The sequence below is a fragment of the Neomonachus schauinslandi genome, chromosome 5, assembly GCF_002201575.2.
Source record: "Neomonachus schauinslandi chromosome 5, ASM220157v2, whole genome shotgun sequence".
NCBI classification, from domain to species: domain Eukaryota; kingdom Metazoa; phylum Chordata; class Mammalia; order Carnivora; family Phocidae; genus Neomonachus; species Neomonachus schauinslandi.
In genome coordinates, this window is record NC_058407.1 from 31169772 (window position 1) to 31192698 (window position 22927).

Consider the following 22927-nt stretch of genomic DNA (forward strand, 5'->3'; position numbering starts at 1 on the left):
GCAGGTTAAGCTTCACCCTCGGCGCCCCCGTGGCTTCTCTCTGGTGTGCGCCCACGGCGGCCAGGCGAGGGGAAGCGCTTGGCCTGATTTGTTCAACTTCGGGGGCATTGGCCGCGCTCTGGCTGCCCTCTCGGATCTCCCCGCCGCGCCCCTGCCCCGTCTCGCTTCCCAGGGCTCCGGAAGGGAAGGAGGCGTGTCCGGAGCAGGCGGGAGGGACCGGTATAAAAGTGTTGGCGGCGCGCCGGCCCAGGCTTCACTTGCCGCCTTGTGCCGGGACGAGGAGCGCCGCGGGCAGCACGGGCCGTGGAGAGGGCGCTGCGCTCGGGCTACCCAATGCGTGGACTAGCTGCAGCCGCTGCTCGTGCAATATGCTGGAGCTCCAGAACATCTAAACGGAGTCGCCACACCGCTGCCTGGGCTGGATCACCGCGCTGCCTTTCCTTATGAAGAAGACACAAGTGAGTAGGGCGCGCCGGGAGCTTGCCGCCTCTCCTAGAAAATCGCGCCCGGAGCCTGGGAGAGGCCGGCTCCTCTCGGCACCGGCTGCCGGGGCGTGTGGGGCTGTGCCCGCGGGACGAGCCAAGAGGTTGCGAGGGAGGCGGGCGTGGCGTGCGAGTCGGAGCCGCCCTGGCCGGGTGAGCCAGAGAGAAGGAGTGGGAGCGATGAGAGGGAGCTGTTGTCAAGTTTGGAGCCGCTGCCGTTAAGTTTGGAGCTGTCAGTCGGGAACCGCAGTTCCTGTAAAATGGAAGGATCTGCTCTTTGGCCGGAGAGTTAAGTTACCACGAGAAGGCATTTCTTTGCACGGGAGATATTTTCCCGTGGATTCCGGGAGATTACAAAACAGCTCCCAGCGCACCACGCTCGCTCACTCTCGAACCCAGGTTTTTGTGCAGCCCCGAGGTGGGCGCGGGGCTCGTGCGGACTCGGGTGCCGCCGCTCCTTAGCAGCGGCGCTCCGCAGGGCGGAGAACCTGCCCGGCCAGCCCCGGAAACTTGGCTCTGCGCCGTCTTTGCCAGGTTTGCGGCTGTGGGTGAGTTTCCAGGGAGCCATAGATGGGGGGTAATACCACCACATTGCACCCACCTTCTTCCAGTACAGAAGAGAAAAAAAGTTTGTTGTTGTTTGTTTTGTTTTTTAAAATAGGCACCTCTAATGATAGTTATTGAGGTAATTTCCCAGGGCAGCTAAATTGTGCATTATACATAAACACTGTGAGTAAAGCACCGCCCAGGGGTACAATTAGAATTTTTTTTTTCCCCCTTGAAGCAGATATCTGGCTTATAGTTTGGAAAGGGCTGCCATGGTACTCCGACTCAGAGTTCCTTTCTCCATTGCAGTTCTTACCTCTTCCCACTTCTCCCCTTAGGAATTTATCTGTGTTATCTGCCCCGAGTTGGGTAAAGCTGCCCTTTCACCCCCCAAGAGGATCTATCAGAGATTGCAATTCCGAGGGGCTGGAAGTGGTGGGGATAAAAGGAAATTGAGAATTTGTCCAAATCGTCTGTTTAGAATGAAGGTATCCATGTGCTGAAAATGCTTTACTGAATGAATTGGTTCCTATCCTGTTTTAAATTGATGTGTGGGCCTGGGAAATGTACACATTCAGAAGGAAGTAGAAGAATGGAGCCCAATGCACAGGTGGAAAGGGCAGGGGGAAGGGACGTTCCCTGGCAGAAAGGTTTGTGCAGTCTGGAGGGCAGCTCTCCAAGACTAAGGAGGGGAGCACAGGTTCCTGGGGCAAGCAGGTTAGTTTACAGGCAAAGCATTGAACACCACACCCAGGATCACCACACTGTGCTGTTGAAATGTGAATGTTAGAGACTGGCACCAAAAGAAAAAGTTGTAATGTAATTATTTGACTTGTACAAGCTTTTTGCTTTGTGGAATAATAAGGGCAGGGGACCAATTCTTGTTACAGTAGCATCTCACCTGAATGGTAGTGGTGAGAGCCAGTGGAGAAACCGCTACCTTCTAGTTCAGGAAAAAAAAAAAAGCCTAAACCTTCTTATTTAAACAAGAACACAGGAGACAGATCAGGTTAATGTCCAACACTCCAAAGGGAGACGATGTACTACCATGTCACTTTGAGAGTCAGGAGAATTGATGATCCTTGCACCCTTGCTTTGCAAAACAAATGTGAGCTCTGTAATCTCCTTTCTCGCTTTGATTAAATGGCTGTGTAAATCGGATTACATGGAATAATTCCATTGAAAACTAGAAAGAGGTTGATCTAGGCTGAAACGCTGTGGCGTTAGTGACTCAGTGCTGCCGACCAGGGACATTTGAGACTAAGTATTTTAGAAATGTGACCTGCTCCAACCAAGTTAAAGTGCAAGCCCTTGGGGGATCTTGCTGATGTTAAAGGATTTGCAGGCAAAGAAGGGCAGTGCCCTTGTTGAATGAAGGCATTCATTGCCTGGGATCTAATGACCTTCAAGGTTTCCTTTAAGGATACTTCTAGCAATTCCACATTCTTGCCACTGCAAAGGAAGACACTTGGAAATAGTAGGAAATAAATAAAATCATGGAAATAGGGGAGGGGGATTAGATCCTCCTTCAAATTGTTAAATTTCCTAATCCAAAAGTTAGAAAGAAATTTTCTGTGCAATTTCTATGTGGATGGAGAACAGGATAAGGAAATTAGACATTAATAAGTAAGGTCATTTGTTCTACTGCATCTAATGTTATCCTTGCCAGGGAGGAATGTCTATTAATGTTCAACAGTTTAAGTAATCATTTATAAATATGGCATCAATACCAGAATTCTATCATAAGGCAATGATTCTGTACGTTTCCATTACCCAAGATACAAAATGAGAATTTAATAATAGTAATAAGAATAATAAGTTTTAACTTGAATTGTAATTTCTCCAAGAATCCCAGAGACACACAGGTATTCTGGCTTTTCACTCAAGCCAAGTAAGTGTGGAAATTCCATCAACAACCACTTGGGGTTTGATAAATGAGTCTGTCATTTATTTAGCTTGGGTGATGGACTTCAGTATTTGGAAAACAATTAAACGGGCAATAGTCCTTAGGAGCAATTGTAACAATAAATTGAGTCAGGAGCCTACAGAAATGAATGTGCTTTGCATCTTTCTGATTGTATTTTATTCATATTGTGTGGTTTTACAGTTTCTGAAGAGAATTGTGGCACTGGTTTAGAAAGAACATCTATTTCAGTATGTAGTTGTTTTTTTCAATGTAATGCTCTGATATACTGGTATATTAAATAACAATTGTGCAGCATATTTGGCAAGACCAATTAGAAAAGAGCTGTTAGTTTAATGGGCCTCGCGCCATGTTTATCAATGTTGTACTTATATTTTAGTTTTGAGATGGTTTGTGAGAGTTTTCATGACTGCTGTCAGTTTTAGAAATACTAAAACAGGAAAAATTCATCTTGCAAACAGTGTAGAAAGGCCATTTTAGGCACACATTAATTCTCAGAAGAGAAACAAATAGAATGCTTGTTAGTTTATGTTATTCCAAAGAAAATTGGAATATGTCTTTTTTTTTTTGTCTTCATGAAATTTGTCATCTGTGTGATGATGCAAGTTTTTAGAAAAAAATTAACATTTATGAAAAGAGCATTTTTAAATTTTGTCCTTAAAGTCACTCAATTTGGAATGCATGCTTTGAATAATTCTAATTTATATACTTTTAATTGATACATTCTGCCAAGACTTTAAAAGTGCTAAGTCAGTTACATTTAATAGAAAACAAGGAAAGTAACCATATGGAAATCTGAGGGCCTGAGCCAAACCAGTTAAAATTGCTAAATTTTATTTATGTCTAACTACCAATTTGAAGATAGCAATTGTGTCACATTTTTTTCTTTAATTATAAGTGACTGAAATTCTTCCATCACTATAAATAACATAAAAAAAAAAAAATCCCTGCCTAAATAGCTAGTCAGAATATTGGAGGAAAGTTTCTTGCATGGTCCATTGAACCCCATTGCATGTGCCTTCCCCATCCGTGTCTAGGGAGTACCTAAGCTATAATGGAAAGACCCTCGGCTCTTGCTTTTGAAGACTTAAATTCTGATTTCTGTTTTACCACTGGTAAAACAAATGACCCTCAGGCAAATGGTTAAACTTCTTAGGATTTACAGTTTATAATCTGTATGATGATTATCAACTAGTTATAAAGATTCTTCTCATGTGATGATTGTAAAGAATTAAACAAAATTTTATATAGGTCTTTATCCCAGCACAGTGGCTTACTGTAGTTACAATCAGAATTTATTGCCCCTGAGAAGAGAATCGCCTTGCCGGCAACTTAATAAGCCAGTGAAAAACTGGCTATTGCGTCTAAATGATGCTTAACCAGCAAAGCAGAGAGACCAAGTTTTTATAAAATCTGGATCTATGGATTCAGTGCCTCCCATTATAGGTTGTTATCTGTTTACAGACTGTGATTAACACACATCAAACTAGGATTGTGTGAAAACAAAGGCACTATGTGGCATGAGCGATGTTTAACCTTTCAAGTTTTTCTTTAAAGGTAAAACTAAATAAGAGCATTAGAATTGAAAATAAAAGTAGAAACTGGAAATATTGTTACCATATCTGATTCAGTTCCATACTTCCAGACTCTTGCTTTCTAAGTTGCCTCCGTGTGATTCTGAGAGTTTATTGTAGACTAAAGATACTTGCTTTTCTGAGGGAGGCCACGCATTCATTTCTGCAGGGTGTCCTTAACCTGGCAACATGCAGTAACTTTTTTTTTTTTCATTATGCAAGTTTGTAAGATTTTTTTTTTCTTTTCTCGATTACCTTAATGCTCCCCTTTGTAAATTAGGGTGTAAAGCATTTGGATATAAATCTGAGGAATGATCTTTTATCTTTGATCTTTATCATGTACTGGAAAAGAGTACATGAATCATGAGCAGATGCAAGAGACTCTTGGTGTTAGTCACCTGTGTAATCAGAACAGTTTATAAAACAAATTGAGGGAACACCAGGATGCTTTTATAATCTATGCTGTTTTCAGAGTTATTTTGTATAGACTTCATTTCATAGAAACCATTGACTATAGCCTTACTAATTTATAGATGCAGCAAGATGTTTTTGCCTTTTCACTTAAGTATGTGTATACTAAAAACTGTTTACAAAAGTTAAGAGTTTGAGAAAATTGTCATTATTTCATCTCTATTTCCTTCCGTCCAGAAAAAAGGAGATGGGTGGGGCCTCATGGTTCTTTTTTTAAAATCACAATGTATGTCATCTAAAGAAAGACTGTTCTTTATGTAGCTCTCTTTCTCTTTTGGCTACATTTTACTATTTTTCTAGGTTGCCACATTGACTTGGATATTAGGGGATGGAGTTCTTTTACTAGCCCAGATACTAAGTTGTATGACTTGGGAAGGCCTTTTAATCTCTTCCAACTTGGATTTCCTCAACTGTAATGTGAGAAGGTAGGAGTAGGTGATTTCTAAGCACCTTCCAGTTCTAAAATTTTCGATTTCTAAGATACTAGTAAAAGGTTTGAACCACATGGCATTTAAGCTTCCTTTGATTTGGAGATTTATGTAGCCATTGCTTTGGTTTGGTGTGAATGCAAATTATAACCATTGTTTTATGATTATGAACCGGTCAATGGGGAGAAATGAAAGAGATTTAAGTTATAGGACGTTGTACTTTTAGCCATTTCACCTACTACTTGATAATTCTCTATAATAAAAATGATATTTATACTTCCTATTTTAGCAATATCCATAGTTGAAGAGGATCTTTCTCTCTTCTTACCTTTAAATTCTCTAGGGGAGGAAGAATCCTAAGGCAAGGTCAGACAGACAGAGGAGGTACGCTTACAAAAGGTAATGAATGCCTCCCAGTATTTGCTTCTCTTTGCTGCCCCTGCAGTCTCCAGCATCTATGTGCAGGGAGTGGAAAATGGAGAGAGTCTGGTCATGCAGGAGAAGTCTTAGTGGGCAGAATCAGAGGAATGGGTCCTATTCAGTGCAGATCTGGCTCCAGTCTTGCCCAAGTTTTGGGCAAGTCTTGGGCAAGTCATGGGCAAGTCACAGGCAAGTCTCTGAGTGGTAGTAGTATTACTGTGAATCGCACCCTAGAGTTAATCCTGAGAAGATAGTGAAGAGGAGGGATCTGTAGCTGGATGCACAGAAGCTGAAAAAAGAGGGAGTAGCCCTGTTGCTTGAGGGAAAAGACAGTTTCCGTGGATGACCCTTGGCCGAGTCTTTCCTTGCCCTGGCTTTTTGCAGATCTACTAGAGTCTTCGGAACACCTCTCGCCTGCCCGCCTGCCTTCTTTCCTTAGCTTCTCTCTAAAACTGACATTAGCTGAGGTTTGGGGCAAGCCTAGTAGCCAGCAAGAGGTTTTCCTTAGCAGTCAGGAGCCATGACAGTCCTTTTCTTGTTGTTGACATGAGAATATTAGAAGATCAGTTGGACCTCTCCTCCAGACAACAGACCATGGATTCCTCAGAAAATATGGTCATGACAATGACAGTAGGCTCTTCTACTCTAAATGCCCACAGAGTCAAGTGAGCTCTACCTACTAAAACAGACAAAACAAAAGGCAGAGATCCAGAGAGTTAAACATGGAGCAGTAGCTATACACCAGCGACCTGGATGCAGGAATTCAGCACTTGAGTTTGCAGGTGTAGCTATTGCTTTGGGGCTTTGAGTGCTGAGGATTAGAATGTGGTCTTGATGGGGGCAGTTAGGGTTCCTTTTCTTTGTTCCTGGTGCCCAGACCGGCAGCTCAAAAATCCAGCAGTTGCTTTGCAAAGAATGCCTTGCTCCCGTGGAAAAGGGCAAGAGCAAGAGCAAACCCACTGCCAGTGCTCACTTGAAAAAGCAAGCCTCAGTCTCTTTCACCTTTACAGAAAGGGTGGTCCCCATTGCATAATGTGCCTCCCCCTGCAGACTTGAGAGGCAAGAGCACAGCCCAGAGGGGGCCCTTGTGTTTGTCTTGTATACACACACTCTGTCGCCCTTTCCGGAGCAAAAGTTCATCTTCTGAACAAAAGCCCCGTAGGTGCTAAGAATTTTTCCCTCTTTTTTTTTTTTTTTTACCTTGACATAAAATCTCTGAAGCCAGTGACCTTTCCATTTTAAGTGCCTTGACTAAACTCCAGGAAGGAGACTCCTCTCATAATTGGCTTGTTTCTCCTCATGCAAGCATTTGAACGGTATAGTAACCAGCTCACCTCTAGAAATGACAATTTAATAGTGGCTGTCTATTGTAAGGGTCCCTCTTGTGCAGTTTTCCACTGCTTCTTGGGGGTCCCTTTCTCAATGCCCTCCTAAGCAACTGCCTTGTGAAAACACACAGATTCCTTGATTTCCAAGAAGAGTGTTGAAGAGAAAGTGGGTTGTGTTACACAGGCCTTGCGCCCCTCCTGAGATGTGTTGTCCATATGGATGGCTATCAAAATTTATATTCACGGCAGACCTTCAGATGAGAGCAGAGGGAGGAAGGGTGGCAAGGTTTCATATGAAATGGTTTCTAATGTGATCTCAAAAACCCAAGGATTACAAAACAAGCCTTGGCAGTCACACATCATTATTTAAGGTTCTGTGTCAACCTACACTTTAATGCTTCTGAAATAGTCAACACATTAGGGATTTACGTTTTTGATGATCGACTAAAGCTTCCTGTGATTGCTTTAGTTTGGATCTTCTGGTGATTTTAGAAAACTGCTCTATTTATTTGGCCCTGCCCAGACATCTCTGATGTGTTGTTCCATTAAGTAGAGGACGGACCAACACGTTATTTGACTGCTTGTTAGATAAATTATCACAGTAGAGGAAGGTGGCTGGTGGTTTCTGCCTCCAGGTGGTCTAAAATGGGCACTTAACTGCAGGAATAAAAAGGGAGCTTCAAAACATTCGTGAAAAATGAAAAGCAGGTTTTTAGCATGTTTTTAATATTAGATAAAATAAATTCTATGTAGAAAAGCCACAGGGCCACAAAACAGGGTTTCTATAATTCTTGTTTTGGCAATAATTGTAACAGGTTTTTTTTTTTTTTTAAGTTTTAAAATTTTTCATTTTTTTAATCCCTGCCCAGGAAAATATTTTTAAGATTTTAGTACGTTTGTTTATAATGTTCCATGACCATAGTACTATGTCTTAACAATATTTAGAAAATAGTAGACATCCCCCCACTATTTGAAACTTGGATCTTTTTTACTCCTAAACATTTCAATACACTTTTAAATCCCAAACTGATTTGACCATTATTTGTACTTCTGTACAAATGTCACACACAAATGATTCAGCCTGAAGAAAGGAAATTTACTGTAGTTCTGTGTCAAGTGTTTGACATTTAAATGTGTGGCTGTTTTAAATAGTTTCCGTCACTGTTTTATAAAATCAAATCACCCTCATACTAAGTTCATGCCAAATGGCACTTAGTAGAAAACTGTTCCAAGATCAATTAATTCATAGAACTTTTCTTCTGGGAGGTAGGTACTATTTTTTCAAATCCCATTTCACAGATGAGGAAACTGAGATAAGGTCTTTCTTCTGCCAACTCCAAGTGGTTATTGCCAAGACTAACACCCAAAGAGATTACCTGGCCCAACCACAGTGAATCCATGAGGCTTATTCAGTACCCCAAAGATACAAATTCTGTTTATAAAAACATTGAATCAAAAAAGAAAAGCAGTTCAGATATTAAAACAGCTGCTAATGATATTAATTTGGACAACAGGGCCGCCCGGGTGGCTTGGTCATTAAGCGTCTGCCTTCGGCTCAGGTCATGATCCCAGGGTGCTGGGATCAAGCCCCGTATCCGGGCTCCCTGCTCAGCGGGAAGCCTGCTTCTCCCTTTCCCACTCCCCGTGCTTGTGTTCCTGCTCACGCTATCTGTCAAATAAATAAATAAAATCTTTAAAAAAAAAATTTGGACAACAAAAATTTCATGATTCTAGTTGCCTAGCAGAGTGGCTTATATATAGTAGATGCTTAGTAAATACATATTGAATGTTGTGGAATGAGTAGATACCTGATTCAGGTTGTTCGGTGCTGATCTATTTTTAAGAAGCTTTTTTTTTTTTTTAAACAGAAGGCAAATTTTAATTACCATACTGAGTCTATTATACAAAAATGTGTTTGGTTGATGATTGGAAGGGCTAGTTGGTTCACCATTTGCAGCATTAATTTTCAGTGAATATGCAATATCATTTACTAACCAAAACAGGAGACCATGCAAGAAAATAGAAAACATTGGATTGAGTTCTAGATCAAATATATTCTTGGTTCTGCCACTTATTATCTGTATGACTTGTAGTAAGTGTTTTTCTCTGAACTTTACTTTCCTGATCTTTAAAATGGGTGCAGAAATAACTACCTATCAGAGTATTGATGGATGATTAAGTAAGATAGTGTCTAACAGTACAGTGACTTGCACTTAGTAAATAATCATTTCATTCTCTGCTAGATTAGTGAATCATGGAGCTTTACCGCAAATCCACATGCTGTAGGGAATAAATTCATTATTAGTAATACCTGGCTTTGGCTATAAGACTTGCATTCTGAATAAATGAATTAAAATAATCCTTAGAGATTAATGCCTTAACTGCCTTATTTATATATTATCTACTTTATTTTTTTAACACTCATAAGCACTCTTAGTAAATTCAACAAAATTTTCCCCCAATTTGATCTCCTTTACCTTTCTTCCCTTTCTGAGAAAGGAAACAGTTGTACAAAATAGGCCAAAAGACAAGCTGCTTAACGAGAGAAAGAATAGTTTATTGAATAAGGAAATGATATGACTAGTTAATAAGTTAGTATCTGGCTACTCACCATGGATGAGGCACCGTGCCACAGACCGCACAGGTATCTCCTTCGATTCTAGTCAAAAGAAAAAAAAAGAAAGAAAATGTTAAGAAGGAGATACTGATTTTTTTTAAACAAATACGGAAACTAAAGTTCAGAGATATTAAGAAAATTTGCCCAAGATTAAAAGGAAAAAAAATGCAAGTAAGTGGAAGAGCTTGGTTTACAAACCAAGCCCGTCTAATTCTAGAGACTAGATTCCTCCTAACCACTGCAATAGAATGCACCCATATTTAAGTGTAAATGTACATATCCATGCGATCTGAAAGACCTGAGCTTGTGTGTGTGTGTAGATGATGTCTTTTAATCTTATATGGGCAAGACTGAGAGCAGGCAAAGTTGAGTGTCTGCATGAGGGACCAGTGCTTCTGACCACCACCTCCTCAGCACTACCCAGGAGCGTAAATGGTTGTGATGAGCAACAAGACTCCTGCAAGTCAGGGAGCTTGGGCTTGGTCACCAGCCTCTTCCACCCCTCTGTCCTTAGCCATCAAATGCAGGCCTCATCTGTTGTGAGGGAGGCCCCTTAGAAACTCTAAAAATGCCTTTTACTTTATGGAATTAAGAATTACTGCCAAATCCTTGGTGTCTTTCAAAGAAAATGGTACTGGTTTTGGCAGAGGGCAGATTTTAAAATATTTTAAAATTGTGTTTCAAAAAACTTCTTGGGGGGAAAAAAGTGATGCATCAGGGATTACTTTAATCAGTTTGCTCTGACCCTCTTTCATGCTATTTTTGAAGACAATTTTAAGTGGCTGTGATCACATTAGAAAACTATTTAATAATAATGTCCTTATGCTTATGTCTGGCTTTTAAAACCATCAGCCATCTAAGTTGTGACCTTTGCTTTGTAATTCCTTGTCAGTTCAGTCCAAGTGCATGAACAGTAAAAATCATTTTCTACCCTGATGTTTTGATTGTTTAAACAAATGACTGTCCGAGTACCCTTATGAGCGGTATCACTATGTAACTTAGTAATACTTTATTGGAAATTAAAATGTTAGCTAGAAGGAATCATTTGAGAGGAGGTGAAGGAGACAACAGAACAGAGGTGTGATGGACCAAATAGACACCAGTTAGATGGCCTGCTTTGGTTGGCTAAGCACGTAATCCTGAGCCTCAGTTTCCCCAACTGCTGAACAGGCAGACCAATAGTACCTTTCTCAAAGGTGGTTATGAAGATTAAATGAAATAATCCACAAAAATCCCTTAGTCCAGTGCCTGGCACATTGGAAATACTAAATCAAACATTTGCTATTATAATGAGCACTAAACAAATGGTAAGTTTATCAGTATCAATGACTGCTCTTAATTGCAAAGTCTCCACTGTCAGCATGAAAGGGAAAGTTGAAGCCGTTCATCCAGATACGTCAGGCTTCAGATTCACTTTAGTCCTGAATAATTTGATTGTTTTCATTCCCTACTTTAACAAAAATGGAAAAAGAGCTAAATGTGCATAATTATAATTGCAAGATAGTTTACCTAGGAGCAAAGTTACTTCTTTCTATCATGTGCCCAAGGTCACAGAGCTAATACGAGGTAGAGCTGCTTTATGAACCAGGCGGTCTGGAACCAGAGTCTGCATTCCTAAACTCTGTGCTACACCTGGAACTGGAGGGACAGAACATGAGTCCTTTCCATGAATTGGTGAGTGATTTCCTATTTTCCCTATCTGGGAGGAGAAGTCATTTTCAGCATCAGCAGAAATATAGCCACTTGTCAAGGGAAAGTGAAAAGAGTTTTTGTGTCAGAGCTCCTAAAGCTTTCCCTCTGGCTTTTGATTCTAGCTTGCTGAGGGATCTTAGGTAAATTATTCAACTTTGCTTTACCTTTTCTTACCCAGAATTTTCTCTTCCATAAAATAATAATTCTTAGCAGCTTTCCTTCCTGCCTCTCTCCTCTCTTTTCCTCCCTCCAACCCCATCCTTTCCTTGTTTTCCCCCTTCCTTACTTTTTTAACTTAGAAATAGTATGTTGTGTACCTGCTTTGTGATTGTCACTCGCAGAATTACACTATTATAAATAATTTTCAGGCTTAACACATTTTCCTACTATATTGTTAAGCACAAAATTATATGTTTGTGCAAAAGTGCTTGACTCATTGGCCTCAAAGATACTTGAAAGAGCACAGACTTTGGGGTTAGAAGGAGGCCCAAGTCCTAGCTCTGTTATTCACCAAGACTGTGTGCATGTTATTAACATTCTTTCTTTAGGCCTTGATGTTCTCATATGTATAATGGAGTATTATGGGTAATAGTATGCAGTTGGAAGAATACAAAGATTAAATGAGATAATATACGGAAGTTCGCTGACCCAGAACTGATGTTTGATAGGTGGTATCTGTAATCTTTTGGGCTGTATTTTACCAGCAAAAGATCAGTATACATCAGACTATGTACTGTTTTGGTTTGTTCCATTTGTGTGGTGGCTATAATAATTTAAAAATCTGTTGTCATTGAAAAGCAGAGATTGTGGGTGATTATGGGAAATGGGATTATGTAATGGTAAACTGAGATTAGTAAGGGGTCTGGATCAGGGTCAGCACCCTCCTTTGTAACTACGGATGCTGACATAGGTCTTGACTACCTCACAAGCTGGTGTGTGTGTGTGTGAGAGAGAGGTAATTACTAGAGTAGTGCTCTGTAGACTGTGCTGTTTTACTCAGGGGCCTAGGGTCATATTATTATTCTAAGCCTTGAGTGATTAAAAAATTCAAACTTTCCAAATCCTTAAAAGCTTTGTGTTTATTAATGTCTTCCAGAATAAGCCTGAAACAACTTCATGTATAGTGTGTAGTGATAGCTTTGGAGACTGCTGGATCTGGAGTCACCTTTTCAGATTGGATGACTTTGAGTCACTTAATTCTTGTAACATTCTGATTATCTCATTTGTAAAATGAAGTTTCTAATAGTGTCTAATTCCTCAGATGGTTGTGAGGATTAAATGAGCCAAATACCCAGGCAAATGCTAGTTGCTTTCAAGCAAAATGCATTTTTGCATTCAAAACATTTTTTTCCTGTGTTTAATTTAATACTGTGTCAGAATCAACAGTTTGGGAGTGTTTTCAGTATGAATTCAGGTTTTATTTTCTTGTAGGTAATTGTGTTTCAAGAGTAAGGGCTTGATTGTCCAGGTTAATCTTCAAGTAAGTTTTGTGTCAGTCAAGACAAATCTTCAGGTAAACAAGCATTACATTCTTTGACAGAACATGAAACCGTTATGTTCCTTTGATGGAGTGCTGACTTGTTTAAGCATTTGTGAAAGACTAAAAACAGCTCCTGTTTTCTGACAGTGTATAATCTTAAGGCAGTTTCTAGAGGTTTCTTGACTGAATCTTTGATCATTGCTACCTCTGTGATTAAATAACCAATCTAGAAATGTGTGAAGTAATTTTGGGTTCAGTTCAGAGTAGATCTAACACAGAAACTTGAACCAAGACTGTGAAACCAAGGAGCAAAATTTCTTTTAAATGCTAATATATACAACGTCCATTATTTTCAAACTCAAAGGAGAACAGGATGGAATCACTGACATACATTATTTTTGTTAAGTGATTTAGGAGGAGAGCTGGAGTACAAGGGATCTTGTACTTGCATCTTTCTCTGAAAATCTGTGTCCTGGCATTTGAGGGGTTCTGCAGGAACATCAGAACAAGAATTTGCTAACACTGAAGATCATGTCTTGGTTTTAACTATGTGGCGTTGGTGTTTTAGTCCCTCCAAGGGTGTCCATTTCATTATCTAACAAAACAAATGGTGATTTCTGTCATTTCAAAAGTTCTAATGCACACAATCTAGGGTGATTAGAGGAGTCTCACTATGTAACTACTCTGGTTAAAATCCTCCCCTGACTTTTCATTATGAGCAGGATAAAGTCCAAACCCTCAATGCACTATACAGAGTTCTCTGATTTGGTTGTTGCTTATTTCCACCACTCTGAGTGGTGCATTTTATTACAGTGTCATTTAATAACGTACATGGTACGGTGATGTACCTACCACACTGCACTTGGTCTTGAAGGTGCTGTGGGCCCTTCCTCATCCATCTACCATTTGTCTAGCTGAGACAATCTCTCTTCTCAGAAGCCCTCTGTGATGTTTGTTTGCCCTTATTCTTCACTCCCACTTCCCTTGTGTTTAGTGATCTTACCATGTACTTCCATAGCATTAAAAAAAAAAAATGGGGGTGCCTATGTGGCTCAGTTGGTTAAGCATCTGACTCTTGGTTTCGGCTCAGGTTGTCATCTCAGGGTCATGAGATCAAACCCTGCATCCTGCTCTATGTGAAGCAGGGAGTCTGCTTGAAATTCTTTCTCTCCCTCTCCCTTTGCCCCTCCCCCCAACTCACATGCTTGCGCACTCTCTCTCTCTCTAAAATAAATAAATCTTCTAAAAAAATCATACTGGACACCTGGGTGGCTCAGTCAGTTAAGTGTCTGCCTTTGGCTCAGGTCATGATCTCAGGGTCCTGGATTGAGCCCCACATTGGGCTGCCTGCTCGGTGAGGAGTCTGTTTCTCCCTCTGCCCACCCCCACTTGTACTTTCTTTCTCTCTCTCTCTGTCTCAAATAAATAAATAAAAAATATTTTAAAAAATAAAATCATATAGTGTGAAAACACTGTACTGAAATTATCTTCTTACTTACCTGTCTACCTGGCTAAATTGCCTCATAATTGATATCTCCAGTTAGTGACTCAGCACCAAAATCTTGGTAAAGATTTTCTGAACCAAAGTGTGATTAGATGTAGCATTCCGAACACCTATCAGTATTCTAAGAGTGGATCTGGGTATTTATCATCTTTATGCCTGCTGACCTCAGTTGATGTCTGACCTCAGTTGATATAAGGAGAGTGATTTGGAAGGTGGGAAGAACTTTAGAACATTACTATTATGCATTGATGTCAATAAGAAATACATATAACGTACCCTCAGCACTGGCCCACACAAACATACATTGTTCAAACCTAATTCTGTTTGGAGAGAGAAATGGGCCACTTAGGTTTGTTAGAAGAGCATGGAGACCATGGATTTAAAAAAAAAAAAAAAGGAGGGTGGGCAAGTTGCTGGCCATCTTTAAGGAAATAATACAATAGGCTGAATGGCAAGTGCCAGTGAGTGTCTGCCAATTCAAGATGTGTAGAAGGTCTAAAAGCCAGAAAAGATGTTAGACCTAATGCTGTTGCTGATGAAGAAAATACACACTTTATCTTCCCCCAATTCTCGCCATCTATGAGAGTGGTAGTGTGGATATTCCTCTTTGCAGAAGAAGAATATGAGCTTGGGGAGATTGAGCAACTTACTCCACATCTTAACATCTCGTCAGTCTTCAGACCTGGTGTGTTTGCTCCTAAGCCTTTGCTTCATACCGGTCTTCGTCGTCTTGTATTGCCTAGATAGGGTGTTTTTCTTGATATATAATAATAGTAAGACTGTTGCAAATAGAGTAAACAGATTCTTCTTCCACAGCTTACCCGCATTCAAGATGCTTCCTTTTAGATTTTCTTTTCATAGTCTGTGCTAGTTAATAGTCAGTGCAGTAGACAAGGACAGGGTGTCCTATAGATTCAGACACTGATGTGTATAATCTCTATCTAGGAAAGTGAGGGAAGACAAATATGACAATAGAAGCTTTAGATGGTTCAATTTGAGTAGTTAAGAATTTAAGACGGGGTGGTTAAGGAATTTAGCAAAAAATGATGTTTCAGTACTTAAGATCAAAGATCTATTTACATGTGGAGGAAGGTCAGAGAAGGAGTAATAAAAAGTGATGTTTTCACGTTTCTTCTGTGACGAGAATCCACCATGTTAGTGACCCAGAGAGGTAATATAACTGCTGTACAGTGCTGGAATAGCAATATATAATGTACTTTAAAAACTTCCTAAAACTCTTTTGATGCCAAGTTTTCCAAGTTCTGAAGTTTGAAAGTGGGTAAGCTTGTAGCGTGGTCTATTTCTTTTTCTTGTCTTTTCTTTTTTTTTTTTTAATCAGGTTAGCTCAGTTTGGGGCATAGAACGAAAAAGTTAACATTTCTGGACCCTATAAAACTTCTCAGATTTTAAGTAATTATCACAAAGAGCAAAGTCTACCTCCTGCCCTAATTTGCAAGTGAAAGCTCCAAAAAGTACCCTAAATGAGAGCTAACACACAAAAATTAAACAATGAAGTAGATGTGCAAAATTATTTGTGCAGATTTGGCACTTAAATCCTACAGCAGCTGAAGCATATCTTTTAAATTTCACTTAGCTGGATGCACTGCTCACACAGGCGTCTCTTCACTTCCTGAGGAAGTAGATCCCCATTTTCCCCCCTATGGTGAGAGAGTCTCTGTGCTACCCAAGCAGTCCCCGTTTCCATTTATTCCCCCATCCTCCTTTGATTCCCCAGCAAAGCAGCTGCTTTGAAAAGAAGCCCAAAGGATTATCTTGCAATTGGCTACCCACTCACCCTCTTTCCTGACCCAAGAAGAAAGTTCCTTTTTTTTTTCCTCCCGGCATTATTTAGAGTAAGAACTTGAGGGTTTAAAGACTATTTTTTCATATTTTTTTTTTTTTTTTAACTAGGGAATATTATCAAGTAAGCTTCCAAATCCAACTTGAGGGAGAATTTTAGAACAGAAAATAGTTTACAGTTTACATTTCTTTTGAAGATGAACTCAGAATCCTTTTAAAAATTTTAAAAATCTGTGATGCCAATACTTACATCCTGTTACATTGGAAAAGATCTTCTTTTTAATTTCTGTTGTACATCCTCCTTTCTCTACTGGATTTGGAGTGTCCTTCTACATAGTGGTATTATGGAAAATGCTAAGTATAATTTCATGAACATCATGGTGAAAAATCGCAATAAAAGAGCCTGCCACTTATTATTGCATTTTCACACTAATAGGTACACCTAAAGCCTTTTGGGGGGGTGGGACAGAGAGTGTCATTTGAGTCAGCTGATGAGTCCTCTGGCATGCAACTTTCTGCTTCTTACATCCAGGTCATGTGAGAGAGGAGCAGTAATAGTATGCCTCAGTTACTCTGAAGAAAGGTACCGTTTTTACTCTTAAGTCAAACTAGGAATGGATCTGGATGACAAAAAAAAAACCCACATTCAGTTCTATGAACTTTTTTTGGCCTGCTTTAGTAGGTATAAGTCAACCATTGCTTTGGGAAGCCATAAGATTAGCATTTAAAAGCGGAACCTAATGTCATCACTTCTGAACATGTCTTCTCCCAAGTAAAGTCCTTTTCTCTGTGTGTGTTCCCAGTGCAGAATCCCCATGAATATTTTTTTTTTAATTGGCTGCTTTAGAAATTTTGATCGATTGCAACTCATTGGGGAGACAGGGAGAAATTTATAGTTACCATATTCTGAATTCTAACTGAAGTACAGAGTTGTAGAATTCTCAGAGACTTCCATTGAACTTACTACAGCAAAGTACCTACATTCCAGATCTGCGGGGAGTTTTTTGTTGTGGTTTTGTTTTAATACCTGTTGGGTCAATAAGGGAAAGTAACTCCAAAATTGAACTTACCTAGTTCCTTTAGAGGGGGGATTCTGGGGACTTTACAGGCAGGTCAGCACTTTGGTCTATTATCCTACTTTGGCCACATCTGCTGGGAAAGGCATTTTTCTACTAGTTGTTCATTAAAAATTGTTTATTTAGCCCACATTGGGCTCTATGCTCAGCAGGGAGTCTGCTGGAGATTCACTCCCTCTGCCTCTCTCCCGCTTTGTGTGTGAGCTCTCTCTTTCTCTCTCTCTCAATTTTTTTTAAAGATTTATTTAGTATTTTTACTGCAAGGCACTGTGCTAGAGGCTAGAAATATAATAGCAAAAATTATCTTGTTGCTGTGCTTCATGGAACTTACAGTCTACCTTTGGTTTTATATCCTAATTTACCATTTTCATGGAGCTAGAGAAGCATTTAAAGGCAGAGAGAAAATGACTTGAAGTTCAAACCAAAAAGCCTTTAGCTAATGTCCCATTTTGAATAATTAAGAGAATGTTGCAACATTCCTCAAACTTGTCGTTAGGATTTAGCAGTTATTGGACCCTAGAGGGAAAAGTACAACAGCGGTTTATGGCCAACTGATGAGTAAAACTCTTCTGTTTATCCTGTATTCATTCATCTAAAAAATATTTATGAGAGCCTTCTCTGTACTCAGCACTGCTCTACCCACTCTGGACAAAACAGTGAGGCACTGAAAAGTACTGGCCTTATCGTGCTCCAACTCAAGTGCAGGAGACAAATTATAAGCAAAACTGGTGGGTGATGTTGCAATTCTCTTGTGTGAATGTGGACACCATCTGCTGAGAATTGAATCCTACATTATCCAGACCTCATCTGTGCCCCAGTTCCTAAACCCAAGCTTGTACTGTAACCATCATGGCCTGTTCTACAGAAGAGAGGATTTGAACTTTGTGGGTACTTCAGTGGCAGTTTGCACTGCATGCAATCCACAAATGTGAAGGAGCATACACTATGAGTGAGGGGCAGCTCAAGGTACTGGAGATAAAAGTGAAGAACAAGAATAATACAATTCTCATCCTCACACCATTGACATTCTTTTCAGTAGGGACAGGTGATCAAAAAGTCTACTAATTGGATAATGAAGATAATTTCCGATGAAAAGTGCTTCAGTGGAAATAAAACTGTGATATGAGAACGTTTGGGGCTACTTAAGATAGGTCACCTGGGAAGGTTTCTCTGAGCAGGTGGTGTTCACACTGAATCCTGAATAATGAGAAGGACTTGCCTTTGCAGAGCCCAAGAGGAGAAAGCTCACAGCAGCAAGTGCAAAGGGCCTATGGCAGGAATATATTTCAGGTGTTTCAGAGACAGAAAGGAGGCCGGTGTGGCTGTTGGGTCTGGTGGGGAGAGAAAGGGTTGTGTGCTAAGATATGAGCACGGAGGTAGGCAAGTTTATGTTAAATAGGGCCTGATAGGCCTTGATCAGCAGCCTGCATGTTGCTGTAAATGGAATAGAAGGGTATTCCGAGATTTTAAGCAGGCAGCAAGTGCTGTTTTATATTCCCAGAGAACCACACTATTGTTAAGTAGCAAGCATGCAAGCAAAGGAGGCTATATAGCGGCCCTTGAAAACCTTCTGGGCAGGAGTGGAGCTCGTACTCTAGCAGTACAGGAGGAGATGGAGAAAGGTGAATGTTGCAAGATTTATTTTGCTGGTAGAACTAGGAAGTAACAGCCTGGATGTGGAAATAGGGGAACAGGAAGAATCAAGGATGGGGCCCAGGGTTTTGGCTTGAACCACCGTGCTTCGAGTTTGGGGATGCTTGTGCTAAGTGTGGTTGGAAAGATTGCAACAACAATAACCATGGAAGAATGGATAGGGGTGTGCGATTTGTCCGGTACTATACCAAGTGCTTTCCAACTAGAACTCCTTTTTGCCCTCAACAAGCCTGGGAAGTAGGTTCTACGATTAGGCCCATCTTGCCGGGAGGAAACCAAAGCAGAGAAAGATGAAGTGATTTTTCAGAGGCCACAAGGCCGGTCAGTAGCAGAGTAGAGATTCAAAGTTGGGCTTCTCTGTGCATGAGTAAACACGAATGTTTTCTAAAACTGTCTTGAATTTATTACTGAAGCTCTAGTTGACTTTTGAAACTCTGTTGTTTAGGTTAACATTCACCCATTACCCAAACAGTTCAGCCTCACTTTTACACCAGGTCAAGATGGGCCTGCGTACTTTGGGAGAGCTGATCCAAATCCAAGCCCTGGGGGAATTTCACAACCTCTTTATCCTCTTCCTGTGCTGATCTTTAATCTACAGGGAGCAGAACATACATGGAATGTGACCTTCACTATTAATACAACTTTTAGTTTTTGACTTCAGCATCTAAAAGATTAGTAATAATGATTAAATAACTATGGCAGTCATGTCACAATCTGTCAGTACCAGGCATCTTGTGGGTGCTTTACATAACACTGTCTTATTTAATCGTTTCAAAAACCCAAAGAAATGCTATCCCTAAGAGAAGACTGAGGCTCACAGAGGTTACAGCATGTCAGTGATGGAATTAGGATTAGAATCCATGTCTTTGCTGATGTTCTTCTGCTCTAAACATCAGCTCCAACAACAATGAACTTTCAGTTGGAATTGTCTTGTTACCAAAGGAACATGTCCTGGGCATGTCAAGGATAAATGCTTTGTTGTGCTTTAGGTAGCAGAATTACATTAACATTCTCATGGATTGCCAATCAAAAAATTGCTTTTTTTTTTTTAAGTTTAAAATGATGCTTATCTTACAATTTGAATTTTGGAACGCTAATGCAAAATTCCTAAGGAAAGTTTAGACTAAGCTTTATGAGAAATAATTGCTTAATAACTTGGGTTCTTTTCTCCTAGTATTACTTAGGGTTTAGGTACATGTGGTATAATCCATTCTAGCTAAACAGAAGGGGAGATATAATGAAATGTATTTGATGGCTTATAAAACCACTGGAGGGGCCAGAAGAGGAGGCTGAGCTTCCAGAATCCTTTGGTCACCTAGAACCCAGTTAAGTCCACTGCTTCCTTTAAAACTGTTACAGCTAGTACAGGAAGCTGTTACTGCTCCTGACTGAAGGGACTCTTTGCTCCCACTACTATCCGAGTGAGCAAAATGCATGCCCAGCATCCAGCTCTTTTCTCAGAAATATCCTTCCCATATCAGTCTTGCAGGGTTGTACCTGATTGGCCGAGTCACCTCTGCAACTGTAGCTAATTGCAAAGGAGAAGAAGTGGAGAATATGCTAGGAGGGGGCTGGAGTGGAATTTGAAAGAGCCAATCCACAGTATCCTCTACACTCACTACTCCTACACTGTTCATTACATTTCACTTTTCTTCTTTCAAGTTGATCTAAATCAGGAGCTTCTAATATGTAGCCCTTGAACCAAATGCAACTTTGTATACCTTTTTAGACCTTTCTGTTTTCCCTAATGATACAGTACCCCCGAGCTAGGACAGCCTAAAATAGCTTGTTTCAGACTTTAGAGGATACCTAAAAATCACATGGAGGGCTTGTTAAAAGTGTACATTCCTGAGATGTACAGAAATTTAGATTCTGTATGATGCTCAGGAATCTACAAACTCAGTAAACACCCCCAGATGATTACACACTTTCATCTAAAGGAAAGACAGCTGACTCCCTGTTTCAGTTAGAGCACTTTGAGTGAAAGGGGGGGAACATTTCAACAGTTTATTCAACTTAACCAAAGGCAGTTGGTGTGTCCAGCACACACTGAGTAATCATGAATGCTTAGGCCATGACCTTTGCAAATCAGGCTTGCCATCTGATGTGATGTAGAAAATGATCAAGATTGTGAGTGTGCTTTAGCTCATGCCTTTAACCCCCACTGGTTCTGATGCTGTTTGGAAGCAGAGTACGAAGATTTAGTTTATGTTAATGTAGTAAAAAAAAGCCTAGGTGGGGAAAAAAACTCTGGCGATTTCCTGAGCTTGCTTCCTCAGATTAAGTTTTCTTAAAACTTAAAAGGCCCTGAGAAACCAAACTTGTCAGACTCCTGGTAGCTGATCTGACAAGACATCTGAGTACATTTAATTGCAACCATAGGAGAACAAAAAACACAAGAAGTTCTAGGAACTTCAGTCCTTCAGTCCAGATTCAGTACATGGGATCAGATAGCAACTGGAACCTACATTCATTTTTCCATCTCTCAGTTGTTCGGAATGCACAAGATATTGCAGATTTTGAAAAATTGCAGAGCTTTTTGATTTACTTGAGATTACACTTTCAGAAGTGAGTCATGTAGTTGAAAGAGTATAAATTAGAATTTGTTTTTATACCCTTTTTTTTTTTTTTTGGAAAGCTACAACGCTCAAGAGTGCATATTGTGGTTTAATTTTAAGAGCAACTAACTGACATAATAGTGAACAACGCCATCCAAAAAGAACAAGGGCCTGTGGAGTACTAAAGGTGCATTTCAGAACTGTCATGATTTTTTTTTTTTTTTTTTGCTATGTTTCTATACTTTGGCCAATTTTGGGGGCCTATCTCCTATTTCCTTGAAAATATATTTGCTCGCAAAGAGAATTGGCAACAAATATGTAAATCTAGGTTCAACATCAAACTAGCACCCACCAATTTTCCAGAGTAGTTTGGTTTGGTACATATCCTCCTCATAAAATTGATTAGAATTAGTCATCAGTATCTCCCTAGAATACAGTGGATTATACTGTTCAGGGGAAGTCTCTCCCTGTGTTTTTATAGAACTGCTATATTTTTGAAGAGCTAATGACCTATATTACCCTTGTTTCTAATGAAATAAGGTCTGCTGCTGGCGTAAATACTTCTTCTGTCATGTAAGTGTCTCACAAAATAGGAATAACAAAACTTGAACACCTAGGCCCTAGATTCTAGCCTGAGGTGTAGTTCGTTGCATGGGTTTTCACACAGTGGTGAAGCCTCTGAGCTCACCTGGCTTTCAGTAGCCACAGGTGAGTTGTTCCCAGGCACAGACCATTTAAGAAAGAGGAAGGCTGAGCTTATCACGATAGCTCCACTGTTCTTGAGCTGCCTTCTTTTCTACTAAGACCAAAGTTAATACTCTAGCCTTTCCAAATTACCTGCTCTCCTTCCTTTTCAAGCTTTCCTGGTATATCCCTGAGATTCCCCACACTCATTTATCCCTGTGAACCCACGGTGGATGGATTCCAATTCTATCAGTCCCACAGAAATGATCCTTGTCAGTGTCAACTCCATGAGGTGTTTTTCGGCAACCGTCAGGTTGACATCTTTATTTTTATTTTTTTTTAAGATTTTATTTATTTATTTGTCAGAGAGAGAGCACAAGCAGGGGGAGTGCAGGGGGAGCGGCAGGTCGGGGGGGGGGGGAGGCGTGGGTAGAAAGCAGGCTCCCCACTGAGCAAGGAGCCCAATGTGGGACTTGATCCCAGGACCCTGGGATCATGAACTGAGCTGAAGGCAGACGCTTAACCGACTGAGCCACCCAGGCACCCCAAGGCTGACATCTTTTAGTGCTTGTTTTGTTGCTCATACTTGCCCTTTTGTGCTTTCTTTTTACAGTGGCTGCAGGTCCCACAGTCAACTGATTTGCCTCTCCTGTGCTTGGCTTCTCATTGTCGCATCTATGCAGATAGTTC

General features: G+C 40.4%; 1 protein-coding gene across 1 annotated transcript in view; it reads left to right on the forward strand.

Moving 5' to 3' along the window:
- Positions 1-252: 252 nt before the first annotated feature.
- The window catches only part of KITLG (KIT ligand), an 82286-nt gene continuing 59611 nt past the window's right edge, over positions 253-22927 (forward strand). Inside the window, exon 1 of the mRNA XM_021687513.2 lies at positions 253-458. Coding sequence (XP_021543188.1) covers positions 444-458 — 15 coding nt within the window. The 5' untranslated portion in view covers positions 253-443. The remainder of the gene's footprint in view (positions 459-22927) is intronic.